The sequence below is a fragment of the Diabrotica undecimpunctata genome, chromosome 4 (assembly GCF_040954645.1).
Source record: "Diabrotica undecimpunctata isolate CICGRU chromosome 4, icDiaUnde3, whole genome shotgun sequence".
In the NCBI taxonomy this organism is placed as follows: Eukaryota; Metazoa; Arthropoda; class Insecta; order Coleoptera; family Chrysomelidae; genus Diabrotica; species Diabrotica undecimpunctata.
Window position 1 is genome coordinate 96,645,095 of NC_092806.1, and position 24,452 is coordinate 96,669,546.

The window sequence follows — 24,452 nt, forward strand, 5'->3', positions numbered from 1 at the left end:
TTGGAAATTCTATACAAGAAACTGGCAGGTTTGTATTTTGAGAACGATTTCCGAAGTGGAAATTGAAACGTCAATAAACGTATTTTAATCTTTAATTGTGGCTTATTCCCATTTAAATAGTAATTAATTTAAAATGCCACAAGAAAATGGCTTCAGAACAATAATAAAAATATCTAGCCTCATGGCCTGATAATTGATGTCAGCTTATTTTTTTTTAGTCTTTAAACTACTGCTTAATACAGAATTTGAATTCTCAAAAAAAATGTTTGTATTTTAAGAACGATTTCCGAAGTGGAAATTGAAACTCAATAAACGTATTTTATCCTTTAATTGTGGCTTATTCCCATTTAAATAGTAAATAATTTAAAATGCCACAAAAAAATAGCTTCAGAACAATATTAAGAAACCGTTATGGGCCCAGCGTTATTCAAAATTTTCGGAGATTGGAAATTCTATACCAGAAACTGGCAGGTTTGTATTTTGAGAACGATTTCCGAAGTGGAAATTGAAACGTCAATAAACGTATTTTAATCTTTAATTGTGGCTTATTCCCATTTAAATAGTAATTAATTTAAAATGCCACAAGAAAATAGCTTCAGAACAATAATAAAAATATCTAGCCTCATGGCCTGATAATTGATGTCAGCTTATTTTTTTTTAGTCTTTAAACTGCTGCTTAAATACAGAATTAGTATCAGCCCAAGTGTCTGATGAGGCTGGGATAGGCCGAAATGATTCATAACACTTTATTGAATCCGATTCGAGCACGTGAAGTTTAACGAATTTGTCCTCCTAGTATATATTATACATATATATATATATATATATATATATATATATATATATATATATATATATATATATATATATATATATATTATTACACACACACACACACACATATATATATATACTCTCTTAGAAGCACACGTTTTTTATTGCTTCCTATTAGGTCGTTCCCGGTTACCTTCAACTGTCTGTATATATATATATATATATATATATATATATATATATATATATATATATATATATATATATATATATATACAGACAGTTGAAGGTAACCGGGAACGACCTTTAACTGTCTGTATATATATATATATATATATATATATATATATATATATATATATATACATATATATATATATATATATATATATATATATATATATATATATATATATATATATATATATATATATATATATACATACATACAAACAGTTGAAGGTAACCGGGAAATACCTAATACTAAGGAAGCAATAAAAACGTGTGCTTCTAAGTGAGTGTCTTTTATTAAAAGTCAAGCTTTCGCCGCATAATTTTGGGCTTCATCAGAACTTGCTGTAATGGGAAAACATTCTTTACAATATCATAATTAAAGATGTTATTTTAATCTTACCTTAATGTCAACACTATCTCTTAGTGTATAATAAAATTGACATGGACATACACATATTTTTAAAAACAAACCAAACGCATCTCTCAACCAGAGGAAAAGTGGCAAACAAGGCCTTTATTCAATATTTAAAATTATTTCATTATAACCATGTGGCCGGCATTTTTGACAAGAATTTGTTAATTAAGTCCCAAATATATATTTCCTATGTTTCCCAAATATATATTTACAATAAGTTTCTTCTTTTCCCAGTTTAACATTAAAATCTCCTAATTTTATAACAGCGTCATGTCTTTGGATTTTATGTAGTTCTCCATAGAAGCTTTTAACCTCTGTATCAGTCTCTTCCTCACGTTATATAGTTCACCTTCGAGTTTTATGGTGCAAATTCTATCTGATATTGGTGTAAATGCGATAATGGATTTTCGATAGCGATGAGAAGTCTTCTGACTTATTGTTGCTTCATATAGAGGTCGCTGCTAGTGTGCTCAGTCATGTTATTTTACTATAACAGCCAAACTAGATAACGGATTTTCGATAGCGATGAGAAGTCTTCTGACTTCTTGTTGCTTCGTATAGTTGTCGCTGCTAGCGTACTCAAACCTGTTATTTTACTATAATTGCCAAACTAAATTGAATTTTATTTCAGTCTGAACAGCTATTAGTGTTCCTGATGAGAGTTGAATAACTCGAAACACGTACATATGTGTAATAACTTATTTAATTATTTCAGGTGGAGATTTGGGCGAAAGCAGTAGATTCTTCATACAATACTCAGCCGGAAAACGTCGAAAATATTTGGAATTTAAGAGGAGTGCTAAGCAACGCCTATCATAAAATTAGGGTCAATCTAAAAAGATGAAAAAGCTAGTTTTAAGTCACTTGTCTATTGAGAGTATCAAGAGATTGATTAATATTTATTCATATTATATATGTATAAAGAAAACATAGGGAATAATTTATTACTTGTTGGGAGGAAACATATTTTAATTAATTAAACTGTTGTTTTATTTCTATTAATACCAATAAAAATATTAACAAGGGTATAAAAGATTTGGAAGTTATGAGGAGGGAATCATAGGACTCAACATAAATCATCTTAAATAATGTATGACATTTTCGAAATATATCATGGCAAAAATCCATTCCAAGGCAGATGAAAATCTCCTGCTTATATTTGAACGAAGGATCCTGAGAAGAATATTTGGTGGAATCTGTGAAAATGGTGTTTGGAGAAGGAGGTACAACTACGAGATATATCACAGATATAAACATATATTTGGTGGTAAAGACGTAGTATCCTTTATAAAAATAGGAAGACTAAGATGGGCAGGACATCTGGCAAGATCACAGCAGAACAACCCTCCTAGAAGAATCCTTATGTCACAACCTGTGGGAAGTAGAAAAAGGGGTAGACCAAAACTCAGATGGAGGGATGGTGTAGATGAGGATGGTAGACAAATAGGCGCAGCAAACTGGCAACAGTTGGCAATGGATAGAACTGACTGGCGTAGTAGACTTGAGAAGGTCGAGGCTCTTTTATAGGGCTGTAGCACCAATGATGATGATGATCATGGCAAAAATCACATCCCGAACAATGGCAAAAATGATGGCCAAAACGATCAATATCTTACGGCGCGGCAATATTAACTCCTGGACCTTAAGGATACCTCATACAACTTTTAAAACAAGGACCAGACTCGCTACTACAACTTCTCACTTTTGTTTTTAATTGCTCCTTAAGAGGTGAAGAACTAACACCCGAATGGAAAACAGCCTACGTATCAAACATTCTAGTTCAGTCGTCAGAGATTTGACCTCTAAGAATCATACGAACAAGCTGAATTTTGTTGAGAATATCAATTTTTGGACCCCAAAACAGATACAAAAATTTATTTATTTTAAATCGTATTGTGATTTTTGTCGATAGGGTACTCTGATAAAAAAATATCGAATTTTTACCGTCCGGTTGATACAAATGCTATTTAAAATTGATTTCGCGCACGTAACTGACTTTCAACACCACCGGACGCTTCAAGCGTTGTTTCTGAGACAAAACAGTGCATTCTACATAAAAAGTGCTAATAAACATTTTTGTTCAAAATTATCTCAGCTACATTTTTTATTTAAAACATTTTTTTTTCTACGTCGTACAGGTTTTTAATAAATCGACTTTTTCCGTTTTCAACACAAAATTTTTTTCACAAAATTAACATTCTCAGCAAAATTCAGCTTGTTTGATTTTTAGAGGCTCAGTGGTATTTTCGTCTCTGACGACTGGAGTTTCATAAAAAAAGGCTACAGAAGCAAATGTGCAAACTATAGAGGATTAAGTGCAACAAAGTCTCTTTCTACACCTTACGGCAATATTATAAAAAAAAAAGGAATAGAGAATTCAGCTGCGGATGATGCGGAACAAAGTGGAACTTAGAAACGGATATGATATTGATAGGTATGAAAACAGCCCATCATGCGCCTCAGTAGATTGTGACTTCCATTGAAGGATAAAGGCGTAAGTAGTGTCAAGATTGAAGCTGAAGATATTATAATTACAAAGGCCTAAGACAAGGTTACGCGACAGATTTGACCTTTTATTTTTTTAAATATATCTACATTCACCACTACGACGATGGGGACACACCTAGTACAATATGAATATTTATTAAACACGATTACAAGCTTATCACGGACGATGTAAGGTATATCAGAAAATTGGATGAAAAGTATAAGGTTTGAAATTTAACTATTAATATTGAGAAAACCGAATATCTGGTTATTAGAGAAGCAGCAGCAGATCTAGAATTGTTAAGACGGAGGGAATGATCTTTATATCAGGTATCTACTATACAATAGCTTCAAATTGTCTAAGGTATATGGACCAAGAAGACTTTCCATCAAATGATGGCAATTAGAATCGTATATGATGTGTCGTTTCATCTCTAGATGATTCTTCTTTCACTACCGGATCTAAAACTACTGCATTAATTGGTGGTAGCACTTTCGTATTATTTATCATGGTTTTTAATTGTTTGATCTTCTCTTCTACGTCTTCTATCTTGTAGTTTACATTGTCTGTATCTTATCGAATGCTCTTGTAACTTCTTCAAATTTCTCATTGTTCTGAATACATACTTCTTTCATTATTTGAGAAGTCTCTTTGAATCTTCTAGATACATTTTCGAATTTCTCGTCGTTTTGTCTAGCTGCTTCTTTAATAATTTGAGAAGTTTCTTCAATCATTTGCGACACATTTTTTATTTTCGTTAAAACTGTTTCTTCTGCTGACTGGAACTGGAATGTCTCTGGGTCATTTCCATTCTCGTTGAGAACATCCTTCAGTCGTTCTTGAAGGATATTCTTGGGCCCGCTGCAGTCTTCATCGCGTTCTTCTAGTTGCCCACGCAACTGTTTTACTGAAAGCAGCATCTTTGGTCAGGTACACACGTACTTTTTTAAATGTTCTTTCGTAGAAAGATCACTACCGAACTACGCGGATTTTCCCGACGAACAATACTTTTCAAAAGTTCAAAACTCTTTTTTTTTAGCAATCACTGCTGAATTTATTTTTAAATCTCATACCGGACACCACTGTAGTGAGATGGTGCAGAAACTTAACACCTACTAAAAACCTGTAGAAAAATCAAATTCAGCAAGTCTTAAAGGTGTCAATGTTGGGATTAACATCAAGAGACTTGTTCCAAATATAAGAGCTAGAGTAGAGACTACAGATGCTGTGGAAATGATAGCACACGTGAAGTAGAACTGGACCCGACCCGTGGCAAGATTAAATGGCCCAAAGATAAATTAAACGAAAATGGAGTGGCGTCCAAGATTTCTGGCATATAGAGGTAAGGAAAGACCGACATGGTAGATAGATGCTATAAAGAGGGTAACGATAAACTTAATTTACATGGCACATTATCGGCAGCACTTAAAAAAAATGATGGTGGCCTCTATTCATGTTCTATAGACTGCAGGCTAAAGATTGTGTAATGAGAGTATCGTCTGCATGTGCATATGTTTACAGTGAATGCTACAGGTTACACACTGTGTGATGATGGTATCGCCTGCTTATTTGTGAAACTTCATTGATCTTTATACAAATCTAACATTCCTTCTAATTTATGTATGTTCAGAGTGGTAGTTGAAAAAGAGAGGTGGCAGCATGCAGTTCTGTTGAACTCAGCAGATAATTTATTTCTCATAAGACATCTCTCTGTCTCCTGAGCATCTCCTGAACTCTCTGGCACACTAGTTTGCTTTACAAAGTTAAAAAAGATCTTTCCCTAAACTATTTCCTATCGTTAAGTCCTACCTGAAAAACCCAATTTCTTTGTAAAACATAACAATCACTACAAAAGTTTCAGTCCAATCAAATTCAGAGTACTTAGGGTAGCGTACTTGGACCTGTTCTCTACCTAATTTATACAACTGACCTTCCCGTATGCAATAACATCAGTACAGCAACATACATGACAGTTCTAGTTCTAGCTTTACATTAAAATTCAGAAATTGCTTCCCTACTCCTTCGGAACAAAATTGACAAAATGCAAATTTTGTTAAAAAGATTAAGGGTTAAATTAAATATTAACGTGGAGCAAACACGTATTTATGGAATGGAAGCAATTGGGTCTCCAAATCAGTAAATTCATCTGGTTAACAGGTAAAAAATCACAACTGACTCTTTTAGCTTATAAATCAATCGTAAAGCCACTGTGGAGTTATGAAATCCAACTATAGGAATCAGCGTAGAGATTCAATGTACCTAAATATCTTATAGAGATTCCAATTAAAGGGCTCTGCTTCATTATTAATCATTTCATTACTCGAGATCTTCAAATGAAAACTGCCATAGAAAAGATTGCAAATTACTCCTAAAAATATGACACACCACTAGCAAATTATCCTAGCACCGTACCACAGAACCTCATGAGGCCACAACTAAATTTTTCTTAATTATAATTTGATAGGAAATTGTCATAGGACATTTTCCAGCAAGTTACATGCAGATAAATCAACTATTTACTTATTGTTATCTATATTACAGTGCGTAAATATGTAAATGGAAAGGTAAATAGAATCACACACACTCACAATTTGTACAAACCCCAGCTCCGAGTGACATGTGTGTTCCAATGGATCAGTGGGACCCAAATTTCCGAAGTTCAAACCGGTCACACTCTTTAATGGAGCGGTACCTCTGACCCCCCAAGATATAACCAGCCACTACTTCCCATCGCAGAACGTAACGGATGAGGAGGCTGAGAGTTACTGTGGATGCTCTGGGTAATGGGACATCCTCTGTTTTACTTTGCGTGGTTAGGACACCTAATTTTAGGGGTAGCTGGACGAGATTTTCTTCCTATGACTGAATTTATTATTTGACTTTGGACTTGTGTCCCAAAAGTGTGTTCCGGACAGATGTCCGGATTTTTGTATGCTCGGTCACTCAGCAGCCGAATCGGCAAAATAAATTTTGTTTTCCTCGCCGGCTGAGTGCCCGAAAGGTCTGGCCACTGAGCTCACGCTTGTCACACGTGACCATGATGCTCAGGTTTCGCGACTGTAGGTCCTTTGACTTGCCTGAGAGGCGTCTTTATGTCTGTGCCTCAGAATTCACTTAATGTGGTTGTATCGTTGGCATAACTGCTGTAACAAAGGGTTGTTAGTAAATATTAAGATGAAATAATAATATAAAGAAAGTAGCAATGGGTAGGGTGTGCACTCCCTGGAGTATACGGCCATCACACACTCCCTGTATAATTTTTTTCGTTTTAATCTTTTACAGAATAACTGGTTGGTGAAATAAAACATAACTAAATAAAAGAAATAATATAGGGGTTATATATAGATATTTTTTTCTGTTAGTGCGTACGTTAGACTATCGCATGGCTATCTCATTCTTTATTAATATTCTGGATTATCTCCTCTATATCCTGCTGGTTGCTGTCTGGGCCGTCTACGTATCTTCCTTACGTTTTCATCATAGTCTGTCAACTCTCTTAAGAATCTTCGTGTGCTCTTTCGTTCATTGTTCTCAGGATTCTCTTTTTTTATGAATCCCTAAATACGTACCTTAATGGGATGTACTTAAGAATATTCAAAGCCTCTCTGATCATGAAGTTTTGGACGGTCTCCTTTTTCTGTTGATTTTACACGTATCCCCCCATGCTACTGAGGCGTATGTTAGTGTTAGCAAAATTATGCAGTTTGCCATCCTAATCTTTGTTTTAAATCTTAGTTTACTCTTTTGAACTATGTGATGAGAGTTGACTCCTGAGTGCTTTAGCTTTGTTGACCGTTTGTTTTACGTACTTTATGAAGGTCCGCTTTTTATCCAACGTTATGATTAGATATTTGGCTTGGTTTGACCATTCGATTAAGATATCGAATAGGGATAGTATACCATTTGGTCTGCCTTTTCTTTTTTGGTACATGACGGCCCGTGTTTTGTCAGGGTTGACGGCTATTTTCCACTGCTCACATCATGCCTCAAGTTCGTTGAGGGCTCTTTGTAGATGTCTCGTAGCTAGATCTGGGTTAATACTGCTAGCAGCTATCTCTGTATCGTCTGCGTACAACCTTAGTATCGAACTGGTTTCAGATGGTGTGTCTGCCATATATATGGTGTAAAAGTATGACGGCAACACCGGCCCCTTTGGCACACTAGCTTCCGTAGTCCCGACTTTAGACAGGGTTGGTCCTATCCGAACTCTGAACCTTCTGTCGGCTAGGTATAACGAGAGGAGACAGGTCATCGCCTCGCTATAACCATACTGGTTCATTTTATACAGTAGACCTTCGTGCCATACTCTATCGAAAGCTTAACTAACATTTAAAAAGGCTGCTGCTGTATATTTCATTTCATTAAACCCTTTCGTGACATATTCGGCTAGTCTCAGAACCTGAAGTTCACATGATTGTACGGATCTAAATCCAAACTGTGCTTCCGGTATTGTTCCGATTGCTTCTGATTCTTTTGGTCTATTAATTATGCAATATGTCCATATTTGTATAATTCTGCCGTTTCGTTGGCCTCTTTGAGCGAATCATATTTGGCTTCCAGCTTTTCTTTTAATTAATTTTCATTGTATTTATTCTCTTTTCTTCTTCATGTTCTTTTTAACAATTTTCTTAATTTTTCATAATTTTGAATTCGTTTACGTTCCATTTTGGAACTATTGAATCTATTTTAAATTGGATTCTCTTATTTTCTTTATGTTTTTTACCAACCGAGTTCTGACTAGTATACAAAAGCCCAGGTTCGATATCTGGCACCGGCCAAAACATCTAAATATGTTTAAAATGTCTAATGTACTTCGTTGACTCAGGATAAATCTTAGATAAAATTAGACGATTGAAGCATAGCACTGGCTCTGTCATCTAAGCTGGCGGTTAAAAGGGAGACTATTGTTATTAAATATATTATAAAAATCTATAAAAAATTAGCAATGTTGGGGGCTAACGCCTCCTGAGTTCAGGATTTTTTGTTTTTACGTTTCAAATTGACTATAACTGTTATATGGAGTCTGGATTACGGAAGATCTGAATCCGAAATCAGAAATTCGCTCAAGAATAGAGCAATCAAGAGCAGCCCTTTTGAAGATGAGGAAATTTCTGAGTAACCAAAGATTCAATATGCAAATCCGATATCGGATGGTAAAATATTATAGCCACTCTATTCTTCTTTATAGTGTCGAAGCCTGGACTGTTAATGTTGACTTAATGAGAAAACTGGAAGCTTTTGAGATGTGGCTTTTTAGGAGAATTTTGAAGATACCATGGACCGATCATATTACGAACGAAATGGTGTTGCACAGAGTGAGAAGAGACAAAGAACTTTTGACCACGATTAAAGGCCGAAAGACAGCATATTTGGGGCACATACTTAGAAATGATAAGTACAAGTTGTTGCAGTTGACTATAAAGGGTAAATAAAAATCGAATGAAAAAGGGTCCTGGTAGACGACAAATATCCTGACTGAAAAACATTCGCGACTGGACCGGGTTAAACACACAGACGCTCTTAAGAAAAGCAGAATAGTAGAGTAGAGTATTATTTAACTACATAACATATACAAATATTGTTTGTAGCAAGTAAAAAAAAACATACATAGTATTAAAAAAATATAAAATATATAAAAAGAGAAGATAGAGACGAATTTGCAATGGTTATAGCCAACCTTCATTAGTGTCGGTACTAGAAGAAGAAGATGGATCTTATTTTTTTGGTAAAATACAATATTTTGATGGATTGCATGTCACAGGTTAATACTAAAAATCCAAAGTTGCTTGAAATTGGATTTTTGCATATTTCATTGATTAAAGCATTCTTTTCATTGATTTTCCCTTCTCTAATCGTCTACATTATGTGTGTTTTCACATCACTCTACACCTCTTCGACATATATCTTTTAATTTTTCACATTAAAGTTATCTTTTGTTTCTTCTTCGTGTTGTCTTTGTATTTCTTCATCTTTTATCAGATATGTATTAAACTGGTTTATAACTCTTTTGGTTTTTCTTATTTTTTCGTCTTTTTGCTTGCATTTTAGTTTAACCTAAAGTGATCTGAGTTATGAGTTATTATATATGAGTTATTTATAAAGAGAGACTCTTTATAAATAACTAAATATATATATATATATATATATATATATATATATATATATATTTAGTTATTTAGTTATATATATTTATTATTAGTTATTTAAAAAGTGTCTCTCTTTGTTGGAGATTGTCTGAAGATGGTAAGAAATAGGAAGAAAGAAAAAACAAAAGGAAATTTCGATGCTGAATCTATGGATTAAGATTAAGATTAAGATTTGGATTAAAATATCAAACTGTTGGTATGTACGTTAAAAAGTTTAGGGATAACCCAGATGGCGAACATGATATGAAATTAAGAAACGATACTAGAAAGGTTTTTACTGACAAACAGGAAGACGACCTTCAGGCATATTTAATTAAGCGTTCAAAAATGTTTTATCGTCTTAACAATCTAGAAACTCGAAAACTAGCACATGAGATACCCAAAATGAACAGTATTGACTGCCCTAAAAACTGGAAAGCTCCAAGAATGGCAGGAAAGGACTGGCTATACGATTTTATGAAACGCCACCCAAGATTATCTCTCCGTGCTGCTGAAGGATGCAGTATTGCACGTGCAATTTCCTTTAACAAACATAATGTGAATGCTTTTTTTAATAATTAAGAAAATTCATTAAAAGATACTCAGAACTCTGTGACTCATCCAGGATTTGGAATATGGAAGAAACAAAAACTGAAACTAACTAAGAATCTTCTCGTGTGATTTCACAAAAAGGCCAAAAATAAGTAGCAGCTGCTGTAAGTGGTGAAAGAGGAACTCAGGTTACTACAGTTTTGTTTATAAATGCAGCTGGAAATACAATACCTCCTGCTCTAGTATTTCCAAGAGTGCACTTCAAGAGCCATATAATAAATGGAGCACCAAACGGGACTTTAGGTTTGGCTCAACTGTCAGGTTGGATGACCACTTCCAATTTCGTTCATGTAATGCAGCACTTTATAATGTACAGGTTCCTCTGAAAAGAGAAGAATGCTTTTAATTTGCGACAATCATGGGAGCCACTTGTCAATTGAGGCAATAGAACTAGCAAGAGCTAATGGCGTGTACATTTTAACAGTTCTACCCCATTGTACCCACATGATGCAACCACTGGATGTGGAATTGATGAAACCTTTTAATTAAAACATATTATAATGCTGCAATTGATTCATGGTTGAAGTCTAAACCAGACCAACGTTTTGGAATCTATCACGTGGCCTCATGTGTTGGAATAGCACATGACCGTGCAATCTTACCACAGAGCATTATAAATTCTAAAAAAAAACAGGAATATTTTAAGTTGACAGGCACATTTTTACCGACGATATGTTTGCTTCCAGTTTGGTCAGTGGGGATCTAATCCTCCAGACGAAACTCTTCCTGATGAACCTCTAACATGCCAACTAGCTGCAAGTTTACCAACATTAGAATCTGAAAAACCACCCTCATCTCCCCAAATTTTAAGTGAAAACTTTCAGCAACCAATAGACACTCTATCAACATCAAGCTGTCAAAACTCTACGCCTATGCCCTCTCAACAGCCTGGCTGTTATTTAAGTCCTGAGGAGATACGAGGATGTCCAAAATCGAAACTCAATACTAGCTCCAAGAAACCAAGAGAAAAGGGGAAAAGCAGAATAATAACTGACACCCCAGAAAAGCTTCTTCTGGCAGAAAAACAGATCAATAAAAAACAAAGAAAACCACCAACTCTAATGCTGAACGTACTAAATTTATAAAAAGAAACTACTTTTTGAAAATGAAAAGAATGAGAAGACAACTGATGATGAAAATGGCAAAAACTCTGATAATAAAGTATTAAAAGAACCACAGCAAGATTTTGACAGGAGTAAATTGAAAATTGAAGATTTTGTGCTGGTTAAATTTGGGACTGTAAAACAAAAAGATGTGTACTATGTTGGGAGAATCATTGGTAAATGTGATGATGGGGATGTTGAAATTTCATTTTTGAGAATGTCATCTAAAGTAAATACCGTAGAATGGGGATATATTGATCATTTTTAAATTTTAATGTTAAACAAAACTTTTATCTGAGAGTTAAAATCGACTAAATAATCAGTAATAATCGGGTTTCATTTATCAAGACACATTGATACTTTTCAAGAAAAAAAAAATTTAAAGGACCTGCTCAAAGATATACTGTAGATGGGGATATTTTGATCACACATGTAATTTTAGTTTAATATGAAAAGTATCCCCAATGTTATTCACTTTGAAAACATATTTTGAGAAATCTTATTTTATTATGACTTTTTAGGGTAAAAAAAATTATGAAACTTACAGAAAATAATGTATTTGATGATAATAAAATGAAACTGCACTTCAACAACTTAAAAACTACGAATTTTACAGAAAAATAAGGTATGTTAACGTGTTTCAAATTAAACTAAATTTCAACTACTTTAATGTCTTTTTAATTCAACTATATCCTCCTTACTAATTTGGGATATGTCGGCATCAATCATCTTAAATTCTGTCTTGCTGGGTTTTATGGATTTATAGCCTATGACTATTACTTCCGGCTCTACCTCCAAAATTTTACAGACATAGATATAAGTTTTTTTCCTCTCTGAGATAAGAATTTTGCTAAAATATATCTACCTGCTTGAACCTTATCTACTTCAGACTGCACTTCGTAGTTTTCTTCATTTTCTAACAAGTCTGATTCATTTTCGGACTCGGATTCATCTGACTGTGATATGTGGCTTTCTTTATCTGAACTATCTTCTGATTGCTGCTCAATTATTGCTGTTGACACACTAGCTCCGGGAGTTACATCTAGTTTCTTTTTTCTTGTTTTTGGTCTCTCTGGTCCTCCAAATCTTTGCTCCTTTAGATGTGCAGTTAATGCATTTTCAACGGCGTCCGTGTGATCTTGTGGAGCGTCATCTGTTGGCAATTTCTTATAAACTTCACCCGGACAAAACGGATAAATACCAGTAGAACGAAAGGAGCTAATTAAGTTTCGCTTTACTGCTGACGCAATTTTATCCGTTTGTTGGGATGGACCACCTTTCGAAACTCGAGGAGTGACTTCGTCAAGAGTTTTTAATGTTTTCCTTAAAAGAGATGAAAACATATCTTTTGGAACTGTACTTTGAAACTGTCGCAAATTTTGCAATTTCCAATCCGTTAACGTCGTCCTCCAAGCCTGTTTCATTGGCCTGAAAAAGCCCACGTCCAGTGGTTGGCACAAATGGGTAGAATTTGGAACTAAGCATATGAAGTCAATTTCATGTTCAGCACACATCTTAAGAACTTCAACATCCATGTGTGACGACAAATTATCTCCTATCAAAGCTTTTCTTCCTTCTAAACGTCGTGCATGGGGTAAAAAGCAAGTTGTGAACCAGTCTCTAAAAGTTACGCCATCTATCCATCCACTTTGAGTACGATTATACCTGGTCCCTTGGTTGCAGCATGGGTTATCGCAGCAAGGTAAACCACGCGGTCCATTTTCCTTCCACGTATCATACAGGTGAATGCTTTTATAAATGACGTAGGGAGGGAGAAGAGTTCCGTCTGCAGCAGCACATACCATAATAGTGGTACAACTTTTGGAGTGATTCATCACTTTTTCGGGGTACTTAATGCCTCTTTTGTATATGCAACGTTTTTTCCCTGGATCGTCTGACAAATTAGATTCGTTATAGTTGAAAATGTTGGAACTGGGCAAATCTTTAATTACTGGCTCCAAGTTATTATAAAACTCTTCTAGTGTAACTCTTGAAACAGCAGCTCTAGCACGTTTAATATTTGTTGCTAGTCGTTGCCCAAACGAATCCTTATGCCTATTAAGTAGGCTGTATGCCCAGTCAATACCAGGCAGATTATTTTGAAATATAGCCACGTTTTTTCCTTGTTGATCCAAATACCATTTTGCCATCATTCGTAGGTCCTGAATAGATAAAGGAAAGCCCCAGTCAGCACATTTAGCGGCTGCTTTTAAAATTGCTACCTCCTCTCCTTTGGTGAAAATAGTAGGACGTCCGGGGGTGCCAATATGTTTTCCTTTATATCTGTTATACAGGGTACCAAAGGGAATTTTATATTGTCTTGATGCTTCTCTAATAGATAGTCTACCTTCAACTACCCGTTCAATGGCTCTTTCTAAATTTGCTGGAGGGTAATCAGCGTAACTTCTGCTGCCAAGTAATCTTTTATGCTTACGGGGCATTTTTCTGCAAGAAAGAATACGTTTAAATAATATTTATTTGATTAATATTTTCATCTGTTCGAAAAAACGATTATACGGATCGTCTGGGGTAACATTGATCACACGATCAATGTTGCCCATTGTATTGATCATTGTTTCCCCCAGTAATTTCACGCCGTACTCTTAATCACTCCCATAACCTGCTTACGTTATTTTCAGTGAGATTCATGATCAAAGTACTTCTAATCACTACATGAAAGAATACGTTGTATAAACAATATACTTACCGTGATATGTACGAAGTTTTTCACTTAACAAAATTTATGTTAAACTCAATACTCCAAAAAAATGCTTGTACTTCTAGCACACGCGTGTGTATCGGTATCGAATGAATGGTCATAAATACTAAATAACAGTAACATTGCTGCCGACTAGGCAAAATTCAGTTATCGGCAGTGGCTAAGCGCACACGCCTGAGGCATATAATTAATTTTTAAAGTTTTGATCAAAATAACCCCCGAGTTCAAAGTATCCCCAATCTACGGTAATAAATTTTTCTATCCCATCGTACCAGATATCTCTAGTGGTTCTTTATCAGAAATTGTAGCCCTTTTGCCAACTCCTTCTGAGCAGTTTACAAAGCGACAGAAATCATTATTGTCTTTTTCAGTTTCATTGGAAAACTTCAATATGCATTAGGAGTTTGATTAAGTATCATAATGTAGTTTTAAATATTATAATAAATAATCTCTAGCACCTTTAGACATTTTTGAAAAAGTGGTTTTGATTTTTTTTTACAACAAGTATAGGGTTTAATATTAAAAGCATATATACAATGAAAGTTAGGTGAACAATGTATTTTATGAATATTTTCTTTCTTTATTTGGTCAGGTATTTAGAGTGATATGACAGTTCAAATTTTTATGTCTGAAGGAGCCCCATTCTCCACTAGTCTTTACACACATTCCATTCTCTACTGCAAAAATTTTATTATACTTTCTCCATTGTCATTTGTTGGTTCATTTTTTGTATGTTTTCCTATTTTACTTTTATATTTTTTCCTGTTATTGCATTAAAATCTCCTATCAATGTATTAACATTTTTTATAATATTTTGGCAAATTTTCATATCCATTTCTTCTGCCTTAATTTCTTCGGTGAGCGCGTATATATTTACCAAGCTTGTTTATAGGCGCAAAATATATTTAATAAATGACAAAAAAGAAAAAGAAAAGTTTAACATAAATAAACACTAGTTGCAGTTAACTACATATATACTTAAAATACAGTAGACTCCCTCTATAACGAGAACTGAAATGACAGACTAATTACCTCGTTATACGCCGATCTCGTTATATCAGAAAATCATAATACTGTGCATACATATGAATCTGTAGTTTTCTAAACCATTAACTTCCTATAGTGAAGCCATTCGGAGCAATATAAGATGCTAATAAATATTGTTTGAATGGCGTTTTTGAAAAAAAAGCTGTTTACTTTTATTGTCAATGAAATATATTAAAACATAAAAGAGTTGTTTACTTTTATTATCAATAATATACAATAAAACAAAAAAGCTGTACTTATATTTTTTTCCAACTACATAATGTATAAATCATATTTTAACATAAATTATTGCTTCTGCAATTTTAAGAACTCTGTTATTTTTAACTGCTTTAAATGGTCCAGTATCATTCTATCATAAATATTTTCTAAAGATGTGAAACAGTTGTATTTATTTATTGTAAAGAAGTTTATTGCGGGCTGCAGTTAAGTTTATTGAGGGGCCGTTTGAAAAGGTATTTATTTATAGCCACGACCGGACTAAAAACGTAAAAAACACGTTTTTGGACCTTATTTTCTCTCGTTATAACCAAATTTGCCTCGCTATAGACGGTTATAGTTCAATAGAAATTTCACGGGACATCTAATGTATTTCGTTATAAGCGAAACCTCGTAATAACCGTGTTCGTTATAGAGGGAGTATACTGTAATAATTTTTAGAGCAGTAGTCCTTAAAATAAGACACATGAAGATTTACAACATATTGAAAGGATAGATGAAGATGTTATACATCTTATAAAGCAATTTTTTGTAATACGCCTCCTTTGTATATCCACTTTCAATGAAATGTAAATCTAGGATTTTCTGTCATGTTTTAACATATGTCAAGTTATTTTTTCATTTGTGTTTTAAAAAATGGAACTTTTTAAAGGCGCTCTGAGAAGGTCGGTATCAATAAAGTACTCATAACTAAAAATAACTCCATTTTATTTTAGGCTGTCGACGGGATTTCGAACATACCAAAAAGCAAGTCCAACTGCACAGAAATTTTGTAATCTTAATGCCCCTAAAAATTCCAGCAAACGTTTTCCCAAATCAAAACTTAATTTAATATGTGGACAGTCGTTTCCCGATTATGATTTTAATAGAATAAACAATAATGATTTTAGTCAAAACTATTATAAACAGTTTCACACAAATAAATCTACAAGAGATCGAGCAGCCCTTTTAAAAACACTTGTTATAGGAGGCGCTTTTGTGGGATCGGTGACCTATTTACTTGGTAAGTAATAAAACTTCTAAAGATATTTATTATTTTCCTACGTTATTGAATGTTTGTAGTCTTTTTTTTTATGTTGGTTCTTGTTTTTTGGGAGGTGTCTCCTTAGTGTTGGCTGGCATGACTGCTGCAAATTTTTCACTACTTTGGACTTTCCTTATTAGCATTTGTAAGTCTACTGCCTATTCTTTTATGCTACATAGATACGTTATTTGCCACGACGGCATATGCCTTATAATTTCCATTCCATTATCAGTTGCACGAACTTATACTTGGCTGATCTATTCTTGTTCTCTATTTGAAGTTTAATGTATCTAAAAAAGGGAGGTATATTCAACAAAGAAGCTTTCCAATTGTTCAATTAGTTTATTGTTTACTAATATATTTTTAGAGCCTATTATGGATTAAAAATTTTTTAACAACAAGCCTAGTTACAAAAAGAACGAAACTAGTGATATACAGAACTCTTATTAAGCCTATCCTCACCTACGCGTCGGAAACATGGACGATGACAAAGATCGATGAAGAAGTACTCTCTCCATAGATAAATCTATGGAGGAGTACAGGAGGGCGGATTATGGCGTAGGCGCTATAATTTCGAACTTTACCGCCTGTATGACAAACCTGATACTATTAATTCCATCAAAATAAACCGGCTGCGGTGGTTAGGTCGCATAGAGAGAATGAATGAGATGGAGTCACCAAAACATATTTATAACCAAAGAATAGATGGAGTGAGAAGGAGAGGCATACCCAGAGCACGATTTAAGGATCAGGTGAAGGAAGACTTGAGAATGTTGGGAATACGAAACTGGAAAGCCAAGGTGAAGAATAAGAGAGAATGGAGACTTATCCTTAAGCAGGCCAGGACCCACCATGGGTTGTGGAGCCAATAATGATAATGAATATATTTTTAATTGGTATTTTGCATGGTTTCTGTTTTGTTCACACAAATTCACATTAAGACTGTATTTTCACATTTTTCTTTTTCTGTTTTTTTTATGTGATGCAAGTAATGCCTATAAGTTCTCTTCCATTCCTGTAAATAACACTGTGTGGTTTCCTTGTTCAATGATATTTTAATTTTCTCTTTGACTACTGATTCTTCTTTCTGGCACAAACTTTCACTATAAACATTAAACAGCAATGGTGAAAAGATGCACCTCTATTTTTTTGTAAATATTTCTATTTCTTGATTATCCGTTATCTTTCATTTTAACGTTAGCTTTCTAATTCCAATATAGACTCAAAGAAATTCGCAGGCGTTCCTTCACTTGACTTTCACAGTTAATTTCCAGTAATTAGGACTATGTCTTCGGCATGCCGGATGTTGTTAACAATTTTACCGTTGACTTTTATACCCTCTTGAATAGTGATAGTAAGCGTAATGGTTTTATTTGGCTGTTCTTTGGATATGATATTTTCAGTATTTCCTATTTCTGTCCTAACCAATAAAAATTTTGTTTGAAGATATAAAAAACTTAAAATTCATCTGGTAGACTAGGACTAGAATACCACCAGCATTGTATCTAAATATTTTTAGGTAAAGCCACTAGTAAAGTAGTACTTGGTGAATATGATGAAGATTTACCTAGTTATACAGCTGAGGACGTTGCAAAACATAAAACGAGGTAAGTAGTTAGCAACCCCATTAGAAAAAGTGACGAGTGGAAGACTATTTAACACTTGGCAGTAACTAATACCTTGCTGATATGACAATTAATGCTGACCTCCCTATTGTTTCGTTCGTCGGAAGAGTCCAGTAATTAGAAGCAAAAATACATCATTTTGCGCATCCCATCATAAAAGACGTTCATTGTGGAAATTTTTGTAAAATATTGCAAATCAAATTATTTTAGTGAATACTGACTTTTACTCTTTATTTACGCAAAAAAAGGTTTGATATTTAATCACTTTCTTTATATGCTGACATAAGACTTTATAACATCTATACTTATTATAGGATATAGGGGACATACTTATTTGAGGAAGATAGTACATAAATAAGATTAAAAGAATTTTAAATAATTATAATAACCATATTTTGGGAATCATCAATATATCACGATCCTGCTAGATATAAGTGCTTCTTTATAATACCTGCATAATAATCTAAATATATATATATATATATATATATATATATATAATATATATAAATATATATATATATATATATATAATATATATAAATATATATATATATATATATATATATATATATATATATATATATATATATATATATATATATATATATATATATTATATATTATATATTACACTTCTCCAAGAAATTAACGTACCACTTTGAAATATTAAAATATTTTATTAGCGTTAATAAAAATTTCCATTTGCAATGTTATATTTTGCAAGCCCCTTGCATATGCTATTTGTACACTCTATATATATTGACTGTGTTTTATCGCTATAGTTTTTTTGCAAGAAAACAAAAAAAAGCATAAAATGTACTAATTCTATAAATATACTAATTTTCGTGAATTTAAAGTGTTCATGAATTTTATTCGATTACTGTTTAATTGTTGATTATTGTTAATTGTGTTTATTATGGAGCGTCAATCACATAATTTAACCCGAGATGAATGTGCCCAAGCAGTGATACTGTCGGAAGAAGGTTGGAGTTACCTGGTCGTCGGTTTAATGTGTCCCACACATTCGTCTCACGGGTGTTAGAAAGATTCTTTGAAACAGGGGATCATACTCGCAGACCAGGGCAAGGACGAAACCGGGTAACTTCCCCTATTCAAGATCGATTTTTAAGAATTTCTGCTCTTCAACAACGTTTTGTAACACATGGATGTCTACAAATTCAGCTTCGAGACGTGCATGCTATACAAATTAGTACTGAAACTGTTCGCCATCGACTTAGGGAATACAACTGAACACCTAGGATTGCCGCCCGAGGTCCTCTATTAACTGCAGAGCATCGAAAGGGGAGACTACATTTTGCCAGAGAACACGTTAATTGGTTAGAGGCTGACTGGGAACGAGTGCTACTTACTGATATATCCCGATTTTGTTTGTACAATAACGACAGATGTTTTCGTGTGTTGCGACGACCCAACGAACGATATGCTCAGTATAACTTCTCACACACCACATTTTTTGGTGGAGGATCCGTTAATGTGTGGGTGGTATTTCTTTGACCGCACGTACGGACCTAGTGGTCATACAAAATGGAACTGTTACAGCTGAAGGGTACATATTGGAGATCCTGGAGCAACTGTAGTATCATTTGCTTCTTATATCGGTGAAAATTTCTTACTAATGCAAGATAATGCCAGACCTCACGCTGCACAGATCGTCAGAAATTATCTAGAAGAGGTAGAAATTAACACTATGGAATGGCCAGCACATAGTCCGGATTTAAATCCAATTGAAAATCTCTGGAATATCCTTGGTAGGCGATTAAGAGCGAGACCGATCCAACCAAACAACTTACTGGAAGTGGGAGAGAGGTTGATCCAGATTTGGAGAGAACTAGACCAAAATGAAATATGGCAATTAATTTTAAGTATGGGCCAACGATGTGAGACTGTTGTACGTGGTAGAGGTGGAAACACTCGTTATTAAGACTCTTTTCATATTTTAGTTTACTTTTCTTATCATTATTTTTTTAGAATTTTCCGTTATATTTTTTTTTCTCCTGTATTTCAACATTTTCTGATGATTAGACAAATTGTTATAATTACTAATAAAATGTAGAATAAATAAATGTAGAAGTTTTATTTTTTATTCTTTGCCTGTTTACAAATAAAATTGATTTATTGAAGTGGTGCGTTAATTTCTTGGAGAAGTGTATATACATGTCCTTTTCATTCTTAAGCCCTTGTCAGGGCGAGATACACTCTAAATATTGTTACTGTTATTATGTGGTTATGTTATGTAAGGATTATCTCATCAGCCTTAATTTGGTCTACCTTCTTTGGTCTACTGCCTTCTACTTTTCCTTCTATTCCCTTTCCACGACAGCGTCTGCCTTATATTTTCCATTCCATCATCAACTGCGGGAAGTTATACTTGCCTTGTCTAAATATATTCTAGCTAAAATGTTATCTGGCACTATCATTCTTGGAATATCCAGATCTCAAAGATTTTTAAACATCATAACGAGTTGATTGTTAACGTCCAAACTTTCGCAGCAGACAGGACGATACTGTATATTTTATAATATTTTAACATGCAGTATTGTAGGGTTAAATCAATATTGCGGGTGATGAGGAATTGTCACATTTTTGAGAAGTTGTTTCTGGCTTGTTCTATTCTACATCTGCTTTTATGTTCTGTATTTAGTTTAATTTATCTAATTATGGTAGGTATTTACTTATAGTGCCAGAGTCCCCGTTCTTCTGGCTATCTGACGAAGTAATTTAGATATGCTCGGTTTTTTAATAGCCTGTTTTTATATTAAGTTCTTTCAGAATTGACAGGTTGGTTCTGTGTTGTGTCCAGAATACGTGTAAAATTCTTCTGTAGACCCACATTTCTAAAGCATCGATCTTACTTCTATCGTTTTTTTAGAGTCTATGTTTCAGCTACGTATTTAGCAATGGAAAAAATAAGGGCATTGGCCAACATGAGTTTAGTGTTTCTCGTTACTGTTCGGTTTTTTCATCACTCTTCAATCACAACTTCAAGACTCTTCTATCTGCACTCTTAATCTGCCGTGCGTGGACCAAGTCCTTTGATGACTTGTCCCTTGCTTTAGCAATGCTGTATAACCTTTTTATCTCCTCGGGTGTTTCCAACTTCTCATACAGCTGTGAAGACGATCTTTCCTAGCGGTAGCTACAGCGTTGTAAATCGTTAAATCGTGTAAATCGTTATCTTCTTCTCTTTTAGACATTTCATACCTCTTTCTAGGCTATTTCCTTTCCCTAACCTTGTGTTTCACTTCATCGTCCAATCACCAAGTTTCTTTATTCCTAGGAGGCCCTTTATCAGATGTTTTCCCTAGCACTTCCTCTCTCACTCGTACCACAACTTTTGTATTGGCTTCCCACCAGTCATTTACCGTACCTTGTTCCTCAAACTCTTCAGCACTCTACTCTTAAAAACTTTTGACAATTCTCTGTCGTTTAACTTCCACCACTTTACGTTCTGGTGCCCTACTCGTTTTCTTTTCTGCCCACCATTATTTCCATATCCACTATCACCGGTCGGTGTTGACTCGGTATGAACTCGCCGTTTATTACATTAAGCTAGTACTAGTTAATCTCTTTTAGCTGGCTTTTTCTACACACCACAAAATCTATCTGACTTTCCCTTTCTCTGCTACTATAGGTAACATACTGGTCTTCAGTCTTTATAAAGAATGTATTGCCACTGCAAAATCAACCACATTATTCTCTTCACCATTTCTTATTCCCATCTCAAACTTCCATAAACTCTTTCTATTCCCCCTCTTTTTCTACCAATATGTCCATCAATATCACCTCCAATAAAAAACTTTTCGTCTACAGGTATCTTAAGCATCTCGCAATCAAGGGCACTCCAAAATTCTTCCTTTTTCTGTTCTTCATACCTTACCTATGGGGCGTATATGATGTTAACGTTGGTATTACCCGTATTTAGTTGGACACCCATTATTTTATCACTTCTGCTTATCCTTACAAGACACTCCTTCCACTCGTTGTTTAAAATAATACTCACTTCATTCTTACCATGACTATTCGCACTAGTATACTATACTATTATTAACTTACATCTATTTCTAAGATCTCTCGATTTATTACCTTTCCAATGAGTTTACTGTACACAAAGTACACCAATCCTTCTCCTCTGCATGAAATCAGCGAGCTCTTTTCCTTTACCTGTCATACTTTCGACGTTGAGAGTTTCAATCCTCAGGACTAGTTTCTTTGGTCCCTTCGGTCCTCTAAGGGGGTAGCTTTTGCTCACTTTTTGCAGGAGTCAGGTGAGGCCGCGACTGCGCATCGCTTATGAGAAACCCTATAGCCATTTAACTGCTTTCTATATTTATTAGTTTTACGGTTTTAGTAAGGTTTGACTGCCGGATACCCTTCCTGACGCAATCCCTCCTCCTTTATCCGGGCCTGGGACCGGCACTGACAGTTGAGCTACTCAATCCACCCAGCCACTACAAGAAGTTAATACATGCGGAATTATACGATTAATCGATAAAAATTCTTAAGATGCGTAAGAAGTTACTTCCTATAAGAACATAAAAAATAGGTACATAACTACTGAAGGAGATTTTTGGAGAGACTTTATGTTTACGAACGCCAACGTTTAGATAAAAATATATGTTGAAAAAGATACCCAATAAACCGAAAATATCGAGATCAAACACGGAGAGAAGGATAAAACAATGAAACAGCTGGGTAGCTTATCACATTCCTATAAGCAACATACGATAAGTAGACAACGTATTGCTAGCAGAAAATATAAACAACTTGCAAATGTTGGTCTGTAAGTTTATGAAGCTATTATCTACTATGGATATTTACTACAATCAGACCGCTTGTATTAAGGTGGATCAAGAGGTTTCAGTTAAGGTTTCCATTAAGCCTGGTGTCAAACAGGGATGTGTTATGTCACCGATGTTATTTAATGCCTACACTAAACTAGTTTTTGAGAGAGCGTTAAATAATCGTCGGGAATGTGTTAAAATCAGTGGTGAAATTATTAATAACATCAGATACGCAGATGACACCGCCATAATGGCAGAAAGCTTAGAAGACCTTCAAACCCTGTTAAACGCTGTAAACAACGAATGCACTGAAAAGGGCTTAACAGTCAACGCAAAGAAAACAAAATGGATGGTGGTCGGAAAAATTAATATCGAAAACTCAATACTAAAATTAGATAACAAAATCCAGGAAAGGGTGGAGTACTTTAGATATCTGGGTAGTTGGATTGACTGCAGGGTTGAAAGTGACGAGGAAATTTCGACCAGAAGATAATTTGCATGAAAAAGCTTTATTTTGACGTTCTGTATTGTGTAGTAGAAATCTGTCATTGATCACACGTCTCGGAGTTTTGGCGAGCTAGGATATACATCTGCGTCCAGGGCTTCTCTTGCACTCAATCTTGCCTTGTAGAATCAACTGTAAAAATCACTATTCATTATTACGCTTAGTGTGGCCTAAGGTAAGCCAATTTTCTGTTATTTACGGTGTTAATAGTTTCTAACCGCTTTATGGCATCTTCTGAGACTTTAACTTTCTACTTAGTAAAAGACACTAAAGACATCTAACATGTTTTATGCAACTATTTATACTTAATGACAAGTTGTAAAGAATCTTCCTAAGACCGTTAACTTTTTCACGAATGAATTTTTATTTTTTGTCAAAAAGAAATTCTCAGATAAGAATTTTAATTCTATTTTCACGTAAAAATACTGAAAAAAATCTAGCTACGAGGAAAACTTTATTCACAAAAAATTTTTTCTGGTGCCACATATATAATATCATGCAACAATTTAATATTAAATTCAAACAAGTTAGAAGCTACAGCATACACTATGCAGTATGAAACTGCAAATACAGTTTGGAAATTTGCATCTTGACGTAGTGCTCTTATTCCAATAGGGAAGATGATCAAACCCATCTTTACGGATGTCTTCTTGGGTTATTTCTTTAGTGGGTCCCTTTTTTCGTTTATACGCGTACATCTGCTGAAGGCTACTACTTTACGGTCTTCATACTCTGTTCTGTTTAGTTGGTTTTCCCGCTT

The 24,452-nt window shown here is 34.4% G+C and overlaps 2 protein-coding genes across 3 annotated transcripts in view; both read left to right on the top strand.

Moving 5' to 3' along the window:
* Positions 1–2,404, top strand: part of shop (sulfite oxidase) — a 31,925-nt gene extending 29,521 nt beyond the window's left edge. For both annotated transcript variants that reach the window (XM_072529956.1, XM_072529955.1), the window contains exon 11: positions 2,139–2,404. In XM_072529956.1, coding sequence (XP_072386057.1) covers positions 2,139–2,267 — 129 coding nt within the window. In that variant the 3' untranslated portion in view covers positions 2,268–2,404. The remainder of the gene's footprint in view (positions 1–2,138) is intronic.
* A 13,881-nt stretch (positions 2,405–16,285) lies between these two features.
* Positions 16,286–24,452, top strand: part of LOC140439806 (sulfite oxidase, mitochondrial-like) — a 107,869-nt gene continuing 99,702 nt past the window's right edge. Inside the window, exons 1-3 of the mRNA XM_072529950.1 lie at positions 16,286–16,398; positions 16,450–16,736; positions 18,277–18,364. Coding sequence (XP_072386051.1) covers positions 16,370–16,398; positions 16,450–16,736; positions 18,277–18,364 — 404 coding nt within the window. The 5' untranslated portion in view covers positions 16,286–16,369. The remainder of the gene's footprint in view (positions 16,399–16,449; positions 16,737–18,276; positions 18,365–24,452) is intronic.